The 22552-nt window shown below is 34.0% G+C and overlaps 1 protein-coding gene across 8 annotated transcripts in view; it reads right to left on the reverse strand.

Annotated features, from left to right (window-relative positions):
• Positions 1 to 22552, reverse strand: part of NF1 (neurofibromin 1) — a 209570-nt gene that overhangs the window by 73319 nt on the left and 113699 nt on the right. For all 8 annotated transcript variants that reach the window (XM_039886052.1, XM_039886051.1, XM_039886049.1 and 5 more), the window contains 3 exons: positions 21879 to 22025; positions 19988 to 20134; positions 17022 to 17132 (listed from right to left, as the gene is read on the reverse strand). In XM_039886052.1, coding sequence (XP_039741986.1) covers positions 17022 to 17132; positions 19988 to 20134; positions 21879 to 22025 — 405 coding nt within the window. The remainder of the gene's footprint in view (positions 1 to 17021; positions 17133 to 19987; positions 20135 to 21878; positions 22026 to 22552) is intronic.

Genomic DNA, 22552 nt, shown 5'->3' on the forward strand with positions numbered 1-22552 from the left:
TCTGGCAAAAATATACATTAAATTATGTACATTAAAGCACTTTGTAGATGCTACATAAATATTGTAACCTATTTCCTGTTTGCCTCAAGAATACTTGCTGGCGGTGCTTGCTGCTGCAGCGCTTACCCTGAGATAACTTGTGGATTACAGTTATAACTTTGCCACGAAATATCTCGCTTTTATTATTATTATTTTCGCTCTGCTCTAGTATATCGATAGTCTTTGGAAACAAATGACATCGTTCTATTTATAGCATTCTATTTTTAGTAGTGGTATTCTATTTACAAAATATAGTAATTCTAGATCACTGAAAATGTCAAATCCTAGAAAACATAGCATTCCTATGTATGATGTTCATCATTCTCAAACAGTTGTTAGCCGAAGATTCATCTGATGAATCAGATTTATGTAAAGATTTTTGTTACATTAGGATTAGAGACAAGTTCTGTTTAGAAATAACTCCAAGAACAGTTTTCATATTTTATTTTCATATTGAAAACCAGTCAGATTTGCTTCAGCCTCAAAGAGCATGTTTATGCAAAATTAAATTAACGCTGGCAGTGAGTAGCACTTTTTTTTCTAAATGTGAAATAGGTTAAAGATTACCGCCCATCCCTGTATAAGAGATTCTTAGATAATTAACATGATCGGAAATGTAAATGACTGAACCCATAGTGGTACAGTATCTCCATGTATCTGCCTTCTTTAGTTATACTTCAAATAGTTAGTTTAGGGTTTGTTATTTATCCCATGGGAAATATGATTTCTCAGCAAAAAATCAGATATCTGAATATTTCACATGGGCATCTCGAGGCCAAATATCAAATAAATCTGACGAAATACTCAATATTAGAAAATGTAGTTTTTCACTTTGTTATTTTGTTGCCCATAGTCACAGTTCAAACAAACGAACTGAACACTCTGGAAGGCTGAGTTCAAATGCATGTCAAATGCTTGCCTCAACAGAAAATAAAGTAAGATTTAATGGCTTTTCATCGAGAAATTAAAAAACATTGCTAAGGGAAAACAAGGATGCCACACACCACAATAACCACCAGGAAGGCCCTTGTTTGCCAACCGAAGCCTCAGCAACCACTGTTGCATCTGAGATACTGTATAGTATAAGAGTAACTGGCACACGGCCACATCCATTTACCAGTTCTATTACTTAAACATCAGCAACTCTGCCGTATTTCCTCATTCCTCACATCAATGACAAATAATTAAAGAAAGCAAATAAATGCTTAAAAATTATTTCATCTATTTAAAGGCTCTAATATTTCCACATGGTATGGCTTTTCCACAATGATGACATAAAATCTTCCTTGCTTTAACAAAGTATACATGGATGAAGTATTAGGTCTCTTATCCTGACATTAAGTTAAAAAAAACCACCAACAACAAACGCTGCAGGACATTAAATATGAATGAACTTAGAGACATACTATAAAAGCTAAAGTATCTTTAAAACATGTAAAAATTAACCAAAGGATCAAGGAGTCACCTGAAACCAGTAAAGCATATTCATATATTAACTATGTGTTGACTATAAACTGATTTTAACCTTAAACATAAATGTCACACCATGATACATCTAAATTTCTGTATTTTTCTTCAAAGCACTCATGTTTGAGTCATTAAACTCTTATTCCAAAGAGGATGTCATTACTGAAAACATATTTGGGGCCCCTCCTTTCAAATATTACTAAGGACCAGCTAATAATTCACTCAAGAAAAAACTCATTTTAAACAAAAAATAGTATTATTAAACTCAATATTTTGCCTTGTCAAAAAATTTCAAGTATAAAAATTTTCCTACCATGCTTAAAAAAAAAGATGCTTCATTGGACAGTACTTCCAAAAACTTATTTCCCTATAATGTTATGCTCAAAGGCAGCAAATTTGAAGTAGGTACATCACCTCTAACAGTGACTCTTCAGAAGGGAACGATATTCACTTGGATGTATTTATTCTTAGATGCTTGTTTTAGAATTTTTCTATGTTGTTTTATATAATCAAATCTCATAAGTATATCTCAGGATTATTTCTTTTCAAGGATTATATACTTATACTGAAAGCAGTGAACCACAGCTGATTAAAAAAAAACAACTGTTTTTCCATAGTAATAGATGGGACTGCAGCCACTTACTGTCTTTTACTGTAGTACATGTGAAGCCATAACCACCAAATTTTTCAGTATGTATCAACCACCAGATTTTTCAGTATGTATCAATCTTTGATGAGTAAACCAAACCCTTGTTTCACTAACACACAAGGCCACTAAACTTCTATAAACTAAGCATCACAGAAAATAAAACCATTCAAGAAATTTTTTGACCCAATTCAGAACTCCAATTCAAATAACTCTTATTAAATCAAATCTTCCTTCCAACTAGTTGTGTGTGTCTACAATTAAAAGTGGTGATTAGTTTTAACACTATCACAAAATGATCACATATATAAAACAAAAGCTCGGTTCACTTAGTAAGTATTCTATGAAATGTCACATACTCTACAATTCTCTGTGTATCCACTGAAGACATCTAAGACCTAGGAGCTAAAAGTCCAATAGGTGAAAAGACAAATTATATTCTGTGAACCCCCATGTTCACTGCAGCATTACTTTAAAAGCCAAGACATGGAAGCAACCTACGTGTTCATCAATGGATGAATGGATAAAGAAAATGTGGTACACAACTGCAACAGAATATTATTCAGCCATAAAAAGAAGAAAGTTTTGCCATTTGCAACAACATGGATGGACCTTGAGGGCATTATGCTAAGTGAAATAAATCAAACAGAGAAAGAGAAATACTGTATGATCTCACTTATATGTGGAATCTAAAAAAACTCCAAAAGCCAACAAATAGAACTCATAGATAAAACAGATTGGTAGTTGCCAGAGTGTAGTGGTGGTGGTGATGGGGGGTGGGGGAGGGGCAGATGAAGGTGGTCAAAAGGTATGAATTTCTCATTATAAAATAAGTAAGTCTTTGGGATGTAATAGTGTGATGACTATAGTTAACTATAGTGTATTGTATATTTGAAAGTTGCTAAGATGGTAAATCTTTAAAGTTCTCATCATGGGAAAAAAAATTTATAACTGTGTGGTGGTGGATGTTACCTAGACTTATTGTGATCATTCTTCAATATATACAAATGTCGAATCATTACGTTGTACACCTGAAACCAATATAACATATGTCAATTATAACTCAATTTAAAAAAAAAGAAAAAGATACTTCAACATGGTCACTGTCGAGTAGTAATAAGACTTGTAATGGTTTAGTAAAGAGGTATTTATCAAAATTTGTCTAAAAAGATAGACGAGAGTAGGTGTTGGGTGGGGATGTGGAGAAATCAGAACTCTAATACACTGCTAGTGGGAATGTAAAATGATAAAGCTGCTTTGGAAAAGTTTGGCAGTTCCTCAGAAGATTAAACATCAAGTTACCATATGACTCAGCAATTTTGCTCCTAAGATACATAACTAAGCAAATAAACTTATTCACACAAAAACTTGTACATGAATGCTCACCGCTGCATTATTCATAAAAACCAAAAATGGAAATAATATCCATTAGCAGATGAATGGATAAACAAAATGTAGTATAGCCATACAATGGAATATTAATTATTTAGCTACAAAAAGGAATAAAGTACTGGTGCTAAAACATCCATGAACCTTGAAAACATTATGTAAAGTACAAGAAGCTGGTCACAAAAGAGCACATATTGTATGACTCCATTAATAAGAAATGTCCAGAAGAGGCAAATCCACAGAGACCGTAAGTAGATTAGTGGTTGCCAGGAACTGGGGGAGGAAGAATGGTGAATGACTGCTAATGGGTATGGGGTTTGTTTCTGAGGTGATGAAATGTTTAAAATTAGATAGTGATGACTGCACAACTCTGTGAATATACTAAAAACCACTAAATAGTACACTTTAAAGGATTAATTTCATAATGTATGGACTGTATCGCAAAAGAGGTGTTTTTTTCTAAATTTGCCTACAGCAGTCATTCAGGTTACTAAGATGGGCCTTGAATCAAAAGTAGGAGTTAAAGGAAAGGCACCCAAAGTTGATGATAAGCCTATGCAAAAGCACAGAGGCATGCCAGGATACCAGGGCATGGCAGAGCAGGGCAATGGTGAGATGGTGAGTGTTGCTGAAGCAAAGGTGAGGCATATCATATAAAGTTTGGAGCATCCTTTTAAAACGTTACTACACACTGTGATAACTAGTCTTCTATTATTATTAAACTTAAACGACCGACTGAGGCAAATGGTTTTAGAATTTTTTCAACTACCACGGTGAAGGTAATGTACAGAATGCTCATTGGGCATTCTGAGCTTTATGGGCAGAATTTGCGGCTTTGCCAGCTCCTAAAGTCTTCTTGACAACTGCCCTGTGAATATCCTCAGCAATGTATTATGAACACAACTTTCCTGAGAACAGCCCAGAAAGCATATAAGGCTTATATTGCATCATCAGATTTCCAGAACAAGGCCCACATCTAGTGTCTTACAAAAATGACTTTCAATCTGCTTTAGTTCAGCAATCTTGCAACTAATGTGAACAGTATAAAAGATTACAGAGAGACACATAAGATGCTAAGGAACATAAGCCTTATAAGATAAAGCTTTATCTTATAAGCTAGTGGTTTTTTCAAGTGTGGTACCTATATGATGGAGTGGTATATGAAACAGGCATTTAATAATTCTCTATTTCTTTTTACTATTATCTTTTGTTTACTGGTTTTCTAGTTATGGCATTCAGTACTGATTTTCTATTTACGGTATAAATTTTCCTTTAAGAAAAAAGTTAATAAAATATTGAGGAAATAACAGTATAGATGTTATGAAGAAATGGCAAAAATCCAAAAGGTAGTATAAGAATGCCTTAAGTATGAAAACTTAGCTAAGAAGAGCACATAAAAGGTTTTATTTGGAAGTGACATGGTCATATTTTAGAGAGATCATTCTGGCAATAATACGGAAAACTGTGGGGATGGGGCAAAATATCGGTGACAATCCAATTAGGAAGCTGTTGCAATAGCCTAGACCAGAGAGCAGCAAACTATGGTCCACTGGCGATATCCTGCCTGCATGCTCTGTGTGGTCTGTTTTGTATGGCCTGCAAGTTAAAAATGATTCTCACACTTTTAAAGAGTGGTTGAAAAAAAAGAGAGAGAAAGAAAACTTTATATGGTTTGTAAGCCTAAAATATTTACTATGTGATCATTTGCAAAAAAGTTTGGTAACCTCAGCTTAGACAACTGCTGAAGGTACAAGCTGAGTCTGTAATATTAGGATAAAGGATAAAAAATTTTGGAAGCAGAATCAACAAGACATAATGACTAATCAGATGTATGTGGTTAATAGTAGAAGTAAAGATTGATGCCAAGGCTTCTACTTAAAACTCAAAGTTGATGGAGATACCATTATCCAAGAGAAGGAAACAGCAAGGAGAGTCTCTTTAAAATTAAATCACTTTTTTCATTGATAATAAAAAATAAGAATAAATGACAAGTCAAATTTAATTAGATTACAGATGCACAGTATTATACCATTAGGAAGACAAACTTGCTTAAAGATGGACATTTGCTCTCAGAACATGTATTTTCCAACTAAGAGGAAATGTGTTCTTTTTCCTATACTAGATTTCTAAAATGAAGAGGTTGATATTTTATTGTAGAAAAGTCCTTATGTACGATTCTAGAAAGTACTCACATTTAAGTCTAGCATAACAATGACCTGTTTCTACATAGATGCATATCCACTTTCTCAGGAAGCTTCTAAATACAACTTATCTGTCCCTTGAACGACATGAGTTTGAACTGAATAAGTATATTCATATGCAGACTTTTTTCAATAAATATATAGTCAATCCTCTATATCCCCATAGTTTGCATCTTCGGATTTAACCAACCACGGATATAAAACAGTATTTTCAATCCGCGGTTGGGAGTCCACGGATGGCAGAGGGTTCACTGAATACATAATTTTACACCATTTTATATAAGAGGCTTGAGTATCCGCAAATTTTGGTATCCACGTGGGGTCCTGGAACCCATCCCCCACAGGAACCGAGGGACAATGGTAGTTAAGTTTTTGGGGAGTCAAAGTTATATTCAAATTTTTGACTGCGCAGCACGTCAGTGTCCCTTGAGTTGTTCAAGGGTCAACTGCAGTTTATTGAAAAGTAATTATTCACACTAAAAAACCACATGCTGCTACGTACTACTTAATTGTTTTAAATGTTCTACTTTTACATACAGGTAAAAACCCACTAGTAGCATGGTAAGAATTTTAATCCTAAAAACCTGAACTGCTTTCAGAACCAATCAAATACATAAATTTCAAAAGTCTAAGAGACATAAGGCACAAGTAAAATGAACACAGACCTAGCATAGTACTTACAGAGGGTTTTCTAAAAAGCAGTAAGTGCTTCCACTGCCAACAGTGTTTGTGTAACTGCCACTGAAGAAAAGAGTCAAGTGTCCTCTTCATGAGACAAAAACCCAAAGACCAAAGAGAAAAGTTAGGGAAGGGAAAATTGGACCTGTTTCTAGGTACCACAACTTGAAATTCTCAAGAAATTGCTATATGAAATTTATGAGCATTCAGATGATTTTATAAATGAGATCACTTTTCTCTACTTTCTTAAAGAGTTTTGAAAGAATCGACATGTGAAGGTAAGTAGAAAGTTTTAGAAACACCTAAAAAAACCCCAGTAGGTCAATTAAAGGTAATGTAAGTATGTAAAGAGAAATACTGTTCTTATAATTGCTCACTAGTTCCAAAGCTCCAGCTCTAAACATGAGAAATTTAGATTTCCTAGGTAGAAAATTAACAACATAGTTGCTATTCTTAAACTAATCATGGCTACTATTTATCAAATACTTACCATGTGTTGGGTACTCTACTGAATGCCATACAAATATAATTAACACTCATGTTAAACATATGACCTTGATACAGATCCACAGTCCCTTATCTGAAACTCTCGGGGCAAGATATATTTCTGAATTCAGAATTGTTCAGAAGATGATAGAATGTACACACTGTTTGTAGTAGCTAAATTTCCAGCAGGAAATAGGTAGCCACTCAAATTGGGATATTAGAGATTATACATAAAGTAGAGGGAAGGGTTTAGGGAAACTACAAGATAGCGAGACACTAGACCTGAAGAAGTGAGGGCAGAGGGCCGCTACCAGAAACCAGAAACAGAGATCATGGCTGCACAAAAACTATCTTTGAAACTACCGGCAGCTCACAGTGAACCTCAGGAAGGGAGCCAAGAGAATACATATCTGACCTTACTCTCTTTCTTCCCTCCAACCTCCTGCTTGTGTTCCCTATGGGCCAACTGGAAGCCAGTGAGGAAAAAAGCCCAAAGACATCATCTGCACAAGGCAGCCTCTCAGAGTACAGAGCAGGGAGGAGAAGAGGGAGCAGATTTGAAGAGGCAAAGGCAAGTTATCCAGCATATAGTTGGATTAGTCAGCATAGACTAACTTCTGTCATAAACAACCCCAAAATATCACTGGCTCAGACAATAAAAGTTAATTTCTCTCTTATATCATGCCATCCAGTAGTTCTACCACTTTCTAGGGTCTTGGAGACACCCTACTGAGCCGTTTCTAGTAGGTACTGACAGAAAAGAGCAAGAATGGAAGACTGGTGAGAAGTTAAACACTAGGCCTGAAAATGAAACCTACATTATAGTGACCAGATCTCAGCCACATGGCACCACCTATCTATAAGGATGTTAGTAGTGGTACGGTGATATGCCCAGAAGAACAGGAAAAACTCAAATATAAGTCTTAGCCTTGTTGTGTATTACATAACACTCCAGCGGAATTTGAGACAGCACCTCAGAATCAACCTCATTAACATTTCTGCAGTGACATATTAATATCCACAATAAGTGGAATACAGATAATAATAATAAAAACGATGGAAGCCTCACACCAATGTAGGTTAGGTGTTTCCGCCAAGTAAGTTTTGGTGCCAAACTTTTTCTTTAACAAAACTTTGTTTTCAGAAAATTTTGGATTTCAGAATCATAAGTAAGGGATTACGAATGTACATTATGTATGTACATTATGATCTACATTACAGAAAGGAAGAAATCCTCTCAAAACAGTAGATAGAAGTAGAGATGGAACTTAAACTCAGGCATGTGACTTGCAAATTTATGCTTATGATGCAGAGAAAATTGCAAAAAACCATATGTCTCATTATTTTAGACATTATTAATGATATCAACCCTCAGACATGAAGAAACAAAGATATTTCAATCAATTCCAATGTTTATTGTGTACTATCTTGTACAAGCACTCAATGTGCTAGCAGGTAGAGGGATTATAAAAATAAGAGATAGCGCCTGACCACAAGACAGACAGAATTATGGTAGAAAAAAATTTATGATACATCTATAGTAAAAAACAGACTCTGTTAAGTGCTCTGGAACATGAAGTCCTAAAATGACTGATCAGAAGAACAGAATTCGGGAAGGCTCACATCAAAGATGCTGCCATTAGAGTTAGATCTTGAAGAAAGAACAGAATTGTGAAGGAGGAAGAAGTACTTTGGGCAGGTGGGGGAGACTGCACAAAGTACAGAGGTGGGAGATACTTAAAAGTGTGGATGATGGCAAATGATTTTTGTTCATTTGGGAGCATTTGAATGCTGGAGAGTTCAGGATTTAAAATTTTATTTCATTATCAACAAGAGGCCTGGGTAGCTCAAAATCAGTAAGAAAAAGAAGATAATGAGAAATTCAAGATTGTAGAGCCATTTGGCTAGGTAATGATGCAATTAACTGAGAAAGAGATTATGAGCAGAATATATCTAAGCAGAAGAATAGGAAATGGAAAATGCTGAATTTTAAATAAGTTGAGACTGAGGTGTTTGAAGCACCAATAGTTATCTGTGCTTTATCTTAGAATTCTGATTTATAGTATCTACTCTAGTTGCTAAGAGGCTTTTTATGTTTACTTCTTAGGTCTGATCGGACTACTCTCTAGTTAAGTGAGGTTCTATACATATCTCAAATAAATAAGATTTAGCAAGCACTGGTTCTATTCATTTAGGAGAAAAACTCCAAAGCAAAGTAAAACAAGTGAGGAACATGTACCAACTTGTACTTCTGCCATTTATGTAGTAATTTCCTTCTATGTCAACACCATTGTTAAGAGCCCTGAAATTTTTAAAGAGTGCTGGCCAGTGTGATGAAAACATTAGCACAATATAACCCAACTTCCCTGTGTGCTAGTTATCAAAGAAAAGGAGTGCTCAAAAGACAAAATTCCTTTAAAGAATTTAAAGTGCTTTAATGTTAGTGGTTTAATGTATTAAAAAAATTTTATAAACGTAGTAGGAAAATATCACTTTCATATGTAATCCTTTTCTTATTTAGTTTTATATTAATAAAGTTTAACCTTTCTAATAGGTTTCTTTATCAGCAATTAAACTCCTGGAATACTGTATTCCTCAATACTTTTTAATACTTTAAGATAACCATGGCCAGAAACTACCTTATAAACATGTATGTAAGATGCTTTAGGAAAAAAAATAGACATCTATCTCTAACATACTAACTTGATTTTAACTCATGATAATCACAGCAAGCAAAATAGCATATTCCTCTAGTTAGTCAATTCAGTGAAGAAATTCACTAATGTATACAGATAAGAGAAATAACGAAGTGGCATTCACTGGGTTCTTTAAATAAGCAAGTAGATTTTAGAAGACTTTACTTGAATTCCTTGATCTCTGCCAAAGTTCATCTGCTTACACCAGTTGTTTAGAAAATACTCAGTAGGATATTTTCAAAGAGCAAATGGCAGGTCAAGTTTAGAAAATGTGACTTCTTCACTAATTATATTTAAATAGCACACAGTGAGAAAGAAATTAAGATCCCTATGGGACACTAGAGAAAGCCTGAATTCTTAATCTTCAAAGAAAAAAAATACCAAATGTTAAATCGAAATTTTCTCAATTACATATTAGAATTAAATGTAACTTTTAGTATATATTAGATTTCTAAAATTAAGTTTGAGCCTTAAGTTATTTATTTTTTTTAAAAGGAATAGTTAACCATGTTCAACATGAGCTAGCTACATTACCTCAAATATGCCAAAGCCCCTAGGTTTGAATACAGTATAAAAGAAAATTACCCTTAATTAAAAAATGGTGTATGTGTATACTATGTCTTCACTGTTCACATCTAATAAAACACCAGAGGGCTGTGAGAAAGGGGTGAAGAGTTAAAGAAGTACAAATTAGTAGTTGATAGATGGTCATGGGGGTGGGGAGCATGGCATAGGGAATACAGTCAGCAGTAATGTAATGGCTAGGTGTAGAACCAGAGGAGAGAAAAAGCAATCACTGTGATCATTTCATAAACTATATAAATGTCTAACCAATGTATTGTATACTTGAAACTAATAATAAAATTAAAAAAAAAAAGGAAGAAGAAGCATCTCTGATATGGCGAAGACTCTCTTCCATGATGTGACTGCTGCCAGACCCTGGAGCTAGATCCAGCTAGTTCCAAGCCAGAATAGAGATTGCTTCCTATAGTAAATCTCCTCAGGGACTATCTGATTTACTACTCCCCTGTCCTGGTTCCTACAACAGGTTGTTGCCTGCCCTGGACAAATATGATAAGGCATTTCCCCTCACCTGGGGTGAGTCATGCACCACTATTCCTATCCTACCTTGCCCTGTTCTATATAATTCCTTAGCACCTGCCAAAAGGCACGGCACAGAGGAGACTCATGTTGTCTTGTTGCTGCCCAAAACATGCCTCGTATATAATTTCCCTTAATAAACTCTTGATGTAAATAAAATAAAAAAATTAAAAACATTAGACTAAGACTCGGACTCAAGTTCTAGTTCTTGTCATTTTTAGATATGCATTCTCAGGCAAATTATGCTCTTCATCTGAGCCCATCTGTAAAATGAAGAGGTTGATTTTGATCACTTCTAAATTTCCTTCTATCTTAAAAATTATGAAATTTCTTAAATAAAAGGTTGGTGTTTCCCCAGAGCTGGGAAGAAGGTTCCTTCATTTTTCTCCTCTTTTAAAAAAACTAGTTCTGAAATTTGTTTGTGATTCAGTGTTAGATTAAATATCTATAATTATTTTGAAACAGGAAAATGATGCTCAAGCTACAACTCATCAGCTTGTTCTTTCTGTTTGTTGATAATACTTCGGGGACAACTCTTAACATTCGTGACCACAAGTTCTATGGCAGCCTCGCATCCCAAGGTGAGTCTGAATTCTCAGACCACTCCAAATTCCAAGACAACTCCAAATCTCCAAACAACCCTGAATTCTAAGATGAACCCAAATTCTAAGACAATCTCGAATCCCAAGATAACTCTGAAAACAGCAATGACCTCAAAGATAGCCACGACTATGAATACAATGACTATGAAATGTGGTGGCACTACACTGAATCCAATGGACAGCATTCTTTCTTTTTTACATTATATTTTTGCTGTCTTGTGTGCACTCAGGGTAAAGTGAACTTGAACTGTTTACATTCCTACTTATCTCAGTTCTTTAACATATGCTGAATGACAACAAGCACACTAGGAAAATCAAAATTTCAACTTCTTAGGAAATTATCATTGTCCTAGTTTAATTTGGTTATTTGCAAATTTTGATTGTGTAAGCCTAATTATTACCTTAATAGGGTTTCCTTCCTTATAAATACTAAAAAAATGCAAAATACCAATGTTTGCAAAATTGAATTGAAAATAAGATTTTTACATTAAAGGTGTAAAAAAGGAAATTATGTGGGTGATGTTTAACCAAAGTATGCCTGTGTGTGTGTGTGTGAGAGAGAGAGAGGGATAAGGGGTGAGAAGTAATGTGTGTTGCTTTTGTATTTTATTGTTTATTAAAGACAAAACAGTGCTAATCTAATGAGCAGAAACTCCAGTGCTCTATAAAACAACACACATATTTGTGTCACCATATTTCATGAATGTGTAATAATAACATGTTGTTATAGTAAAAAAAGGTGCCTATTCTGCTAACCTTTGTCATGAATAATGTAACTGCTCCAATGAAAAGATCATCTTGCTTTGAGTAAACCTTTGTCTTGTGTTTCAAAGAGTCATTTGTAAATCAGATGCCTAGAATTCAAAACTCTTCCCTACAAAATTATATCTCATAACTGCTGGTGATTTTCTGGCTGGTCTACAAAGGTTAATTTAACTCAAAAACCTAGTATAAAATTTTTGCAGTGATAATAATCATGTTATTAATAGAGCAGTTATTAAGATTTGAAACCCAACTCTGACTCTTTACTAGTTATGCTACCATGAATTAAATATGTGATCCAGTGGAACTCCTAAACTTTGGTAATAAATTGACTGTAAGTGAATCACTTAAGGTACCTGTTAAATAGGCAGATTAGGCTCTACCTCTCAGATTTTAATTTGGCAGCCCAACGTAGGGCCAGGGATATGTTTCTTTGAATTCTCCAGGTCATTCTGATAACAAGGTTTGGGAATGACTAACAATATCCCTAAACTTCAGTTTAGACATATGTCAATCATTGTCACTAATAATACCTCAGAAGGTTATTGTGAGGGTTCAATGAAAAATTATATAACATGTACAGTTTGTCTGATGCAGAGAAAACACTCAGTAAATGTTAGCAATTATTACTACTACCATCTCCCAAAATGCAGTTGCCAGGTATTCAATATTCCTAAGCAGAAAGCTCGGCATTGTAACTTTTAGGTTTTATATTTTTAATTACTCTTACAAAAATAATATGTGCTCTTGGAAACATGTAAAACAGTACAGAGATATCAGAAATATTATAACTGGTCCTCTATCTCCACCAATCCTACTCCCGAGATAAGCACTGTGAATAGCTTAATCACATATTTTCACACATTTCACAATAACATATATATTATACTCATGTGCATCCCCTACCCCCATAATACTCTGTATCTTGTATGATAAATGTCAGAATCATCCTCTGGGTCTCTTAAAAGCTGCATCAGAGGACTCTGTTACTTTTGCCTGCTCAGAATCCATTTTTCCTCATTCTGGCATCGGCAATCCAATTTTCTTTTGGGAAATCCTGTCCTCGTAACCCTCCTTTTGGTTCATGAAATTTGAGTAGGACAGGCTTCACTGCTGAGCTCCAGCTTCAGGCCTAGACAATCATCAAATTCTACCTTCCTTGCCATAGTGATTGTCTCAGGAACTGGCAGATGACTTAAGCCAAGCTAATAAGACTCATGCCTTGGCTGTAACTACTAGGAAAGAATTGTTTTTCCACTGGGGTTGTTAAGCTGAGAGAACACAAACCACAGCTGGTCATAGCTTAGGATAAAATCAAGCCAAAGAAAGCAGTCAAGAGACAGAGAAAACAGATATCCTGATGACACTGTTCAAAGTTCTGCATGTAGTCGTGCAAGAAGCCTGTCCAACTCATTTTCTTAGGTACATGTGCCAACTGATATTCCTTTTGATTTACACAAGTTTGAATTTTATTTTTATAATGTGTAACAAGCAAAATAAAATTTAACACACAGCATATAACTTCATAATATAGACTTATAATCATTTATCAAGAATTCTCCTTTTGAAATGAAGTTACATCGTTTTCTTTTTTCTTTAGTCACTATAAACAATGCTGTAACCACTGCTCTTGTATTTATGGTATTTTAACGACTACATGAACATAAGTATGTGGCAGGGAATAGCAGGAAAAGATTCAAAACTCAAAACTATGGAGCCACTTGCATGCCTGATTACAGAACCTGGACTTTATATGGCAAGTCAATGGTTCTATTTAACACATTCAGAGACAAGATTAGATTTGTACTGGAAACTGCCTCCAGAAGCAATGTCAAGATGACCTGGAAGTAGTTATCTGGGGATTAGGGAGTATGAGTATAATGCTGCATTAGTATAGATAAGAGCTAATACGAGAGTCTCAGTGATGGCAGTGGGAAAAATGATTTCAAAAGACATTTACAAGGTACCTAAAAGTAATATTAAACCATTAAAATCCAATTAAAAAGATAAACAAAATTAAAACACACACCTAAGGACAGCCCCTGATGAAGGAATAGTACTAGGTGGTCATTTTGAATTATAAGACTGCTAGGCTAAGAGCATATGCTTCACTTAAGAGGCAGCCAGAAATCTACTGGTTGGCCAGCACCCAGCATTAAAGGTTTTGCCAAATGGAGATATTTGTAAGCTGAACCATATACTCTTTCTGGAATTTGAAGTGTGTAATACTGAAGTAATGAAGAATTACTAGCTGGGGCTAAAGCGGAAAGGATACAAAAAGAAGAAAATCATGATGTAGAGTTGAACATAAAGCCAAGAGAGAGTCAAAGAGCATAAATCAGTTCTAGAACTGACAGCCAGCTAGCTCTGGCCACAACGGCAGGATCTGCTTTAATTCATGTGTTTCCTGAGGCCTACCTTCTTGAGAAAATAAGAATGACTTCTTTGCAATAAAAGGCTAACTAAAACAACTTGCCACTTGAGAAAATAAGAGTGACATCTTTGAAATAAAAGGCTAACTAAAACAACTTGTCAAGATCTCACTGCTTAAATTAAAACTTGGTAACTGATAATGAGGAAGATGAAAGAAGAAAGAATTTTATGATTTGGGTTTCTAGAATGGGAAGGATGGCAGTGCTACTGAGAAAAATTATTGTGTGAAGTTGATATGAATATACACTGAATTATGTTTTGGACATTTTAAGTTTGAAATGTCTGTGGACTATCTGTAACGAGATTGGAATCCACAGCTCAAAAGACTTTAACTAATTCATGGTAGTTTAAGGCACAGAAACAAGATATCAAAAGAAGTCAAACCCAAGTGCTCTTTGACAAAGTCAGCTGTATAGAGACAAGGTCCTCACTATATTCTTCTGGACTTGTACAGTAGAGAGACAAGGCCTCTCTCTGCTCTGTGCTACTGTGTGCTCATCTGTTCTGGAGCTAAGGCTCCATAGCAGGTGAAAATGGAGGCCAGGAAGAGCTCTAGTTAGTCTAAGTAAGAAACTGAAAGGATTAAAAATCTGAAATTGGCAGTCATATTGAAAAACAAAAACTCTCAAAGATACTCTGTACAGAATTTTGCAGGTCACGAAATTCTTCATGGGAGAGGCAGGTCAACATGGTTTTTAAAAGCATCTCTCTCTCTCTCTCTCTTTTTTTTTAACAAGAAAGATTCAGAAAAATTAACTTGTCTAAGATTATGCAGCTAATAAGCAGTAAAGCTGGGAATCCTCAGCACTCTGAAGTCACCCTATTATATAGGTTTCCTGGAAATTGTGGTGATTTAATCCCACAGAAGGTAACTGCATCAAGCCCATTCTACTTTCCCCTGGCCTTTTCTAGATCACTGCAGATAAGGAAAATAATCTTACAGGTTCTGGTCCTGAAAAAAAGAACCACCCTACTTTGAGGTTTTCCAGAAATCTTTGCTAGTTATAAACTAACAAGAATTTAAAGGGGGAGGAGGACACACATCTCTCTCTCACCACTGTTTCACTTTTAATTACTCAAACAAAATAGGGAAAGTTGAAATACACTGTTTGTATTAAAGGTTAGGGTTGCAATACAATCATGGTTCATTTCAATTGCAAAAAAAATTAAAATCTTAGGCAATTTAGAAATAGCAACTGAGATCAAAGTTGGAGAGAAGACTTCAATAGGAAGGTGAAGAGATGTCTGTGTACTCAGAGTTGTTAAAGCAGAGGACTAAGAATAAACACAAAATTCTATACTTTCTTGATACTGTATACCCCAGTTCTTAGGAATTCTTGGTCTTAATGCTATCTGGATCATCTGATTAAAAGAATTTCCCGCCTTCTACCTTCCTTTCTTCACTTCTTCTATTTCTCAATCTCCATTCTTATACACTGGCAAGTCTTTGCCACCCACGGTCATTAAGCCTACTGATATAATTCCTCAATTTATGTTAAAGTCAGAAACTCAGAAAGATTAATTCCAGGAGCAGGAAGGTGGATAGGGGAAGAGGGGTCAAATATATGGTGACAGAAGGAAATTTAACCTTGGGTGATGAATACACAATACATATATGATACATTATTGAACTGTATACTTGAAACCTACATGATTTTGTTAACCAATTTCATCCCAATAGATTTAATTTAAAAAAAAAAATAAAGATTAATTCCTACAGCTAGTGAATAGCAGAACTAAGACTAAACAGTCCTTGAGATTCCAAAGCCTGTGGTCTACTACATCACATTGTCTCTAAGGTTCAATTGCCATGAGTTTATGGCACAATAAATGGGAAGAAGTATCACTGACCAAATGTCACAAATGAGTTCTCAAAAGGCCGGCAGAATGAGACAAGAAAGAAAAACAGCAGCAGGGAAAGCAATGCAAACATCATACCTATTGTTAAGGAAGAGCTCACAGCATTTACAAAAAGGCTTTCCAAGAACTAGCCTTAATCAAAGACAGCATCGACACACAAAATCAATTTTCTAGGCTGTCGCCTACGCCATCTTTATAGAAATTTCCCACAGCTTCTCTGAATTATTCGTTAAATAAACCTCATGCTGTCTTATACAGAATATTACTAAAAGTTCTCAGAAAGAGACTCTTACAGTTTTGTTTCTACTTTAAAAACAAGTTCCTGATTATCATGTCGTGGATATTATTTAATCAGAATACACCTAAAAACAAAAGATTCTTTGTGAATTTTTAGTCTTGCTAATTAATCCACTGTAGACAGTATTAAAAATATGATGTAGGAAATAGAAGTCAATATGAAATAAGTAGTATGAAAAGCAATTTCTAATATAATGAGCATCATTTTGGGACAGAAGGGCTCTTTACCCAGCTATATTCTCCCAGGTAAACTTGTTTTTAATTTCGGTAAAGTCAAATGGGAAAAATCAAACTTGCTGTCTCTCTATATTTGCTATTATTTTTAAAATTCTGTTAAGAGAAACTAAAACATAGTATATCTTACCTCCGTGCAACATAATAAAATATAGGATTCCCAGCTTTGGAAGTCCCAGCTTGGTAGAAAATACTTAACGTTTTCAAAGCCTTGAACTCTTCTTTTTCATGTACTTGATGCCTGAAAGAAAAAACCAACGTGCTTCCTGAAGGACAATTTGGCAACATGACCAAAAATTTCAAGGTGTTACTCTGAACTGCACAGTGTGGTTCTTAGGATGATCCTAAGAAAACTACTGGAGAGGGATATTAATCACAGAATTGTTTTTAATCACAGTATTTTTTTCCTAGACAGAAGTTTTTTAAGTCTTTATTTTTTAAGAGTTCAGTTTAACAACTTTTTGTTTTGTGGTTTATTGATTTTAAATGAGTAAGAAAGACTTTCCTTTGCCCATATTTTCTACTTCATGGAGTTTATTCTCATGAATGCTTATAAGCATCTTTTCCAGATGGTTATTCAGTTGTGCGAGCACCATTTATTAAAAGTCTATCCTAATCTCCCTGATTCTGAATACCACTTTTATCATCTATTAAATTCCCATATGTATTTAAATATATTTCTAAAAAAGTATGGTTTAATTTTTATATATTCTACTCAACACTTTGTGTGCATCTTTAACCTGAAGATTTGTTATTCATCAACCCTGAAAAATTCTCATCTGCCGTCTCTTCAAATATTACCTCTTCACAATTCTAAGCTGTATTTCTAAAACACCTACTAGACATGCTAGACCTTTTCAATCATCTGCATGTTAATCTATTTCATATTTTCCATTTCTTTATCTCTCTATATTTACTGTATGCTAGTTAATTTGCTCAGAAATTATCTTCCAGCTATGTATTTTAAAAGTATTTTATTTTTAAAATATATTTTCTTTTACCCAGTATTTCTACATGTCTCGTGTCTGGGGACATAGGGGAGAAGAGAAGTTGTATTATCTCAGTTGCTGGTACCAGGTCGGCATTTGCATTATATTAATGGAAACAACCTAGATATAATTTGATAAGGGAAATAGGTACATATGAATATAGATAAATTACTGGAAGAGTATCTACCAAATGTTAACTGAAATATATCTAAGAAGTAGAATAACTGAGAATATTTTACTTTCTTCTTTAGACAGCTATGTTTTGAATAATTTAACATTTTAATTTTTATAGTTCAGAAAATTATAAAGCTACTTTCACTTTTTTAAAAAGAAAAGTAGGACTTAAAGAGCATTAGTGGGAACTTGGAAGAGAGCAAAAATAATACCTAACATCTATCAAACATTTTATATATATACCAGATACTGTTCAAAGTATCTTACACATTATTAGATCATCTAGTTTTCAAAAGCACAGAAGATTGTTTTGTAAGGAAAGGTAAGGTCTTAGATAAAAGGAATAATAAAGAAGTTTTCTTAGAAAAATTAAAAAATGGCTAGGACATCCTCAATAATGTTGAATAAAAAATGGTTTTACATTCTTGTACTATATAATTTTCATTTATGTAATATGAAAATGTTGTATGGAAAATTCAATTGCACAGGAATAAACAATGAGAAAAATGTAATAGTGCTAAAGATAAAAATTAAGCTGTAAAAGGGATTGTTTTATATTCATATCTTTTAAAATAATATCAAAGAATTGGAATCATTTGTAGAAAAGTGACCTACAGTAGTTCCCCCTCATCTGCAAGGGATACATTCCATGACTCCCAGTGGATGCCTGAAACCACGAACAGTACCGAACCCTAAATACATTGTTTTTTTCCTATACATAAATACCTATGATAAAGTTTAATTTATAAATCAGGTACACTAAGAGATTAAGAACAATTACTACTAATAAAATAGAGCAATTATAACAACATACTATAATAAAAATTATATAAATGGATTTGTGTTCATTATTAAGTAAAATAAGGATTACTTGAATACAAGCACTGCAATACCACAATGATCAATCTGATAACTGAGAAGGCTACTAAGTAACTAACCATCAGGTAGTATATACAAAGAAATGATTTTATGTCCTGGGCAGGATGGCACGAAATTTAATTATGCTACTCAGAACAATGCACAATTTAAAATTTATGAATTGTTTATTTCTGCAATTTTTATTTACTATTTTCAAACCACTTTTGACTGTGGTTTAACTAAAACTGTGGAAAGCAAAACCGCAAATAAGGGGGAACTACAATTAATAACAGGCACAATGCAAAAGCATGTTATATGTAAATCTTTAATGTAAATTAACTTTTGAATGTCAGATTCTGGTATTTTCTTTCTGCCTCTGGCACATATTATGAACAAAACTCTTAATCCATAGTCACTATGAAGCATTTACTAAGTGTAAAATACTATAAAAGGTACCTTAAAGACTAAAGGATTCAGCACTACCCTCACTGTAACATCATAGAGGTGAATGTCTAACAAGGGTTTTTTAGCTCTGAAACTAAATCCCTCCAAATGAGATTCAAAACAAATGTCCACAGGATTTTTATAGAATATTGAAATATACTACATTTTCTAAATACCATTTACTTTTAGGAGGGTTCTGAAAAATGTTATAGTGTGGTATAAGGAGTTAGGCACTTAAAATCAAAGGACTTATGAATTAGATGTGGACTCTTGGGCACATCTAATTAGTTATTAGTTATTCATTTTGAGTTACATTTCTTTATAATATGACAATAATCTTATCCACTCTCGCTGATAAGTATTAATGAAAAAGCACCTCAGAGCAATGTTACAAAATATTACACAATAAGATACTATTAGTTTTTTTTTTTAAAGAAAATCAACTATGAAACAAACCATATTTCAATAATATATAAGGTAAGAGAAAAGCTAAATCCCAAAACATGGCAATTTGGCTATTAGATACATCTTTCTTGATAATCCTATCAAAAATACAAGCATATCTAACAAATGGCCCAGCAGTAAACCTTGCACCTCAACCAAAAAGAAAGCAATCAGGGCGGTACTTTACCTAGTCATAAATTCTTCAAACTTTGAACTGGTAAGGTTAAGGCTGGACCAGTGTGTATCTGCCACAGGTTTGTGCTCTGGAGGACCCAGGTATGCAAGAAGTGTTGCCATCTTATCAAAAGGTCGTCTTCCAACAGCTTTGTGATCCCTAGATATAGCAAACTACTTAGAAAAAAGTAGCAGTTCACATTTAGCAGTATACATTTCTTTAGATTGTCATTTGCTGGATTTCTTTTTATTGTCAGCTAGGGGTTCCTATTGACTTGTGAATAGCACAAATAGATCTTAGGGGTTACAAAGTATCACTGCGACATCTCTTAAAATATGACCACCCCCCAAACTACAAAATTTACATAAAAAAATCTTTTTTCCCCCCCTAATATTCTTAATCCATTACCATTAAAAAGGCAATAAGTAAAACTAACCTTCTGATCCACTTTTTCTCATGATGAAAAGAATCTATTCTGAGAAACTATTATTTAGGAGTTGGACATACTGTCTCTGATATCATACTTCTGCTTAACCAGGGTAAATATAGATTTTCAATAACAAATATTCAAAACTATATATGAATAACAAGATACTATTTCACAAACATCAAGTTGGCAAAAATCATGGTTTGCTAAGGCCAATTTTGGTGCAGATGTGGATAAAGAGGTACTCTCACATAGTGCTGGTCGAAGTGCAAATTAGTGTGTATACTTTGAAAAGCAATGTGTCAGTATCTAGTAAAGTTGAGGCTGCAATTACAGAACTCGGCAATTACACCCTTAGGTAATATGCAAGGAGATAGTATGAAGAATATTTATTACATCACTACTAAAATAGTGAAAAACAGGAAACAATCCTAAGTATCCATCAATTAGGAAATGCAAAAATAAATTGTGATAGTCATTCGATGAAATGCTAACATAAGTTAAATAAAAACAGATATCGTTTAAGGAGACTACACTCAATATGTCACTTCTGTGAAATTTTGAAACACACAAAACTATGTTATGTATACTTATAATTTCCTTATTTTTTCAGTTACATAGAGAAAATATCTTTTTTCCCCAAGAAATAAAATGTTGTAGAGATCTGAAGTAATATAGTAAAATAAATAAAGTTAAAGCTAGGTGGATCTGTGTTATATTGCAGTCTATATTTTTTGAGTTTAAAATGTGTGTATTTTTTAACCACCCCCAAAAAAACTCTCTAGCGTTAATCGACATGAATATGTATGTAAATTATATAACAGAAGTGAATACATTTTAAAATTACAGTTTATTTTAGTGTCACATAGATAAAGCATCTTCATCCTTCTACTTTAAGACACATCAGTCATGCCGAGGTTTACTTCAATCCACTAACAATTCATAAAAGATTAAAATGCTCTCTCTCTAAAACTCCCATCTAATTAGTTATTAGTTAGCCTTAGTTTTATAGTCTTCCACCTTTCCCATGAATGAGCAAACCATTTTTATTGGCATTTGAAAATAATCTGGACTCACTTTATCTTTGTAAGAGAACTCCTCATACCCAGGAATTTGGGCCCTTTACAAATATACATAACTAGAAAAGACAGTAGATGATTTGGGCTACAAAAGACCAACTAAAAACAGCTAATGAAACAATCCTCAAAGACCAAAAAAAGCCAAAGGGCTGATTTGTGATTTCTTAGCTTAATATTTAAAAAAAAAGTAGCACCTAGACTTATTCATCATTTAATATGACTTAACCTTTTGCCTATATATGTTTAAAAAGAGTCTACATTTCTGCATTTATTTTTCCAAACCATAATTATAATTCTAAGAAGGTGTAAAGTAAAAGGCATTATTCATAACCAATAATTTACTTAATATAAATTTAAACTGATAGTTTTCAATATGCCCATGACTGGGTACTCTTACCTGTTGCTAGAAAGATACTGGCCAATTTTCTCTTGATTGTTCCAGAGTAGACGATGTAAAGCAAGCACATTGCCATCACTGATGAAGGAAAGACTATGATTTACTGCATCACTTGTAGGACAATCAGATGCTATGTCAAGGAAAAATCTTAAAAAAATGCAAAATCATTAGAATTTTAAAAACCAGATACACTCATATACATGTTTGAATTACATTTATATAAAGTAACTTTGTGAAATAACAGATTACAAATATGCAGGACTTATTCACACATGTGACTGTCATTAAATGAAACAAGAAGAGTCAAGGACAAAGTTGGTCTTCCATTTCTAATACCTGGCTTCAGCTTCAGAGTAGGCTCTGAAGCCAGACAACGAAATTTAGATGAATGAGGCTCTGGAGAGAAGGCTGTTCTTTACAGATAAGGAAATGAGGCCCAGACAAGACAAAAGTTATATCACCTGTTAGGTCAGAGCCACGATCAGAACCTTTGTTCTCTTAACTTTCTAGGGATAGTCAATCAATCTGCTAGAATATGACTCCTGTGCTAACATTCACTTTCTTTCCAATATGGCTTGCAGTGCAATATGGCTTACACCTTTTAAACTCCAGGTTCAAAGAAATTAACATAAATCATAATGAAAAACTGGAGAAGAGAGTTGTTCAAGTTAGCT

Source organism: Pteropus medius, unplaced genomic scaffold, assembly GCF_902729225.1.
Source record: "Pteropus medius unplaced genomic scaffold, Ma_sr-lr_union100, whole genome shotgun sequence".
NCBI lineage: Eukaryota > Metazoa > Chordata > Mammalia > Chiroptera > Pteropodidae > Pteropus > Pteropus medius.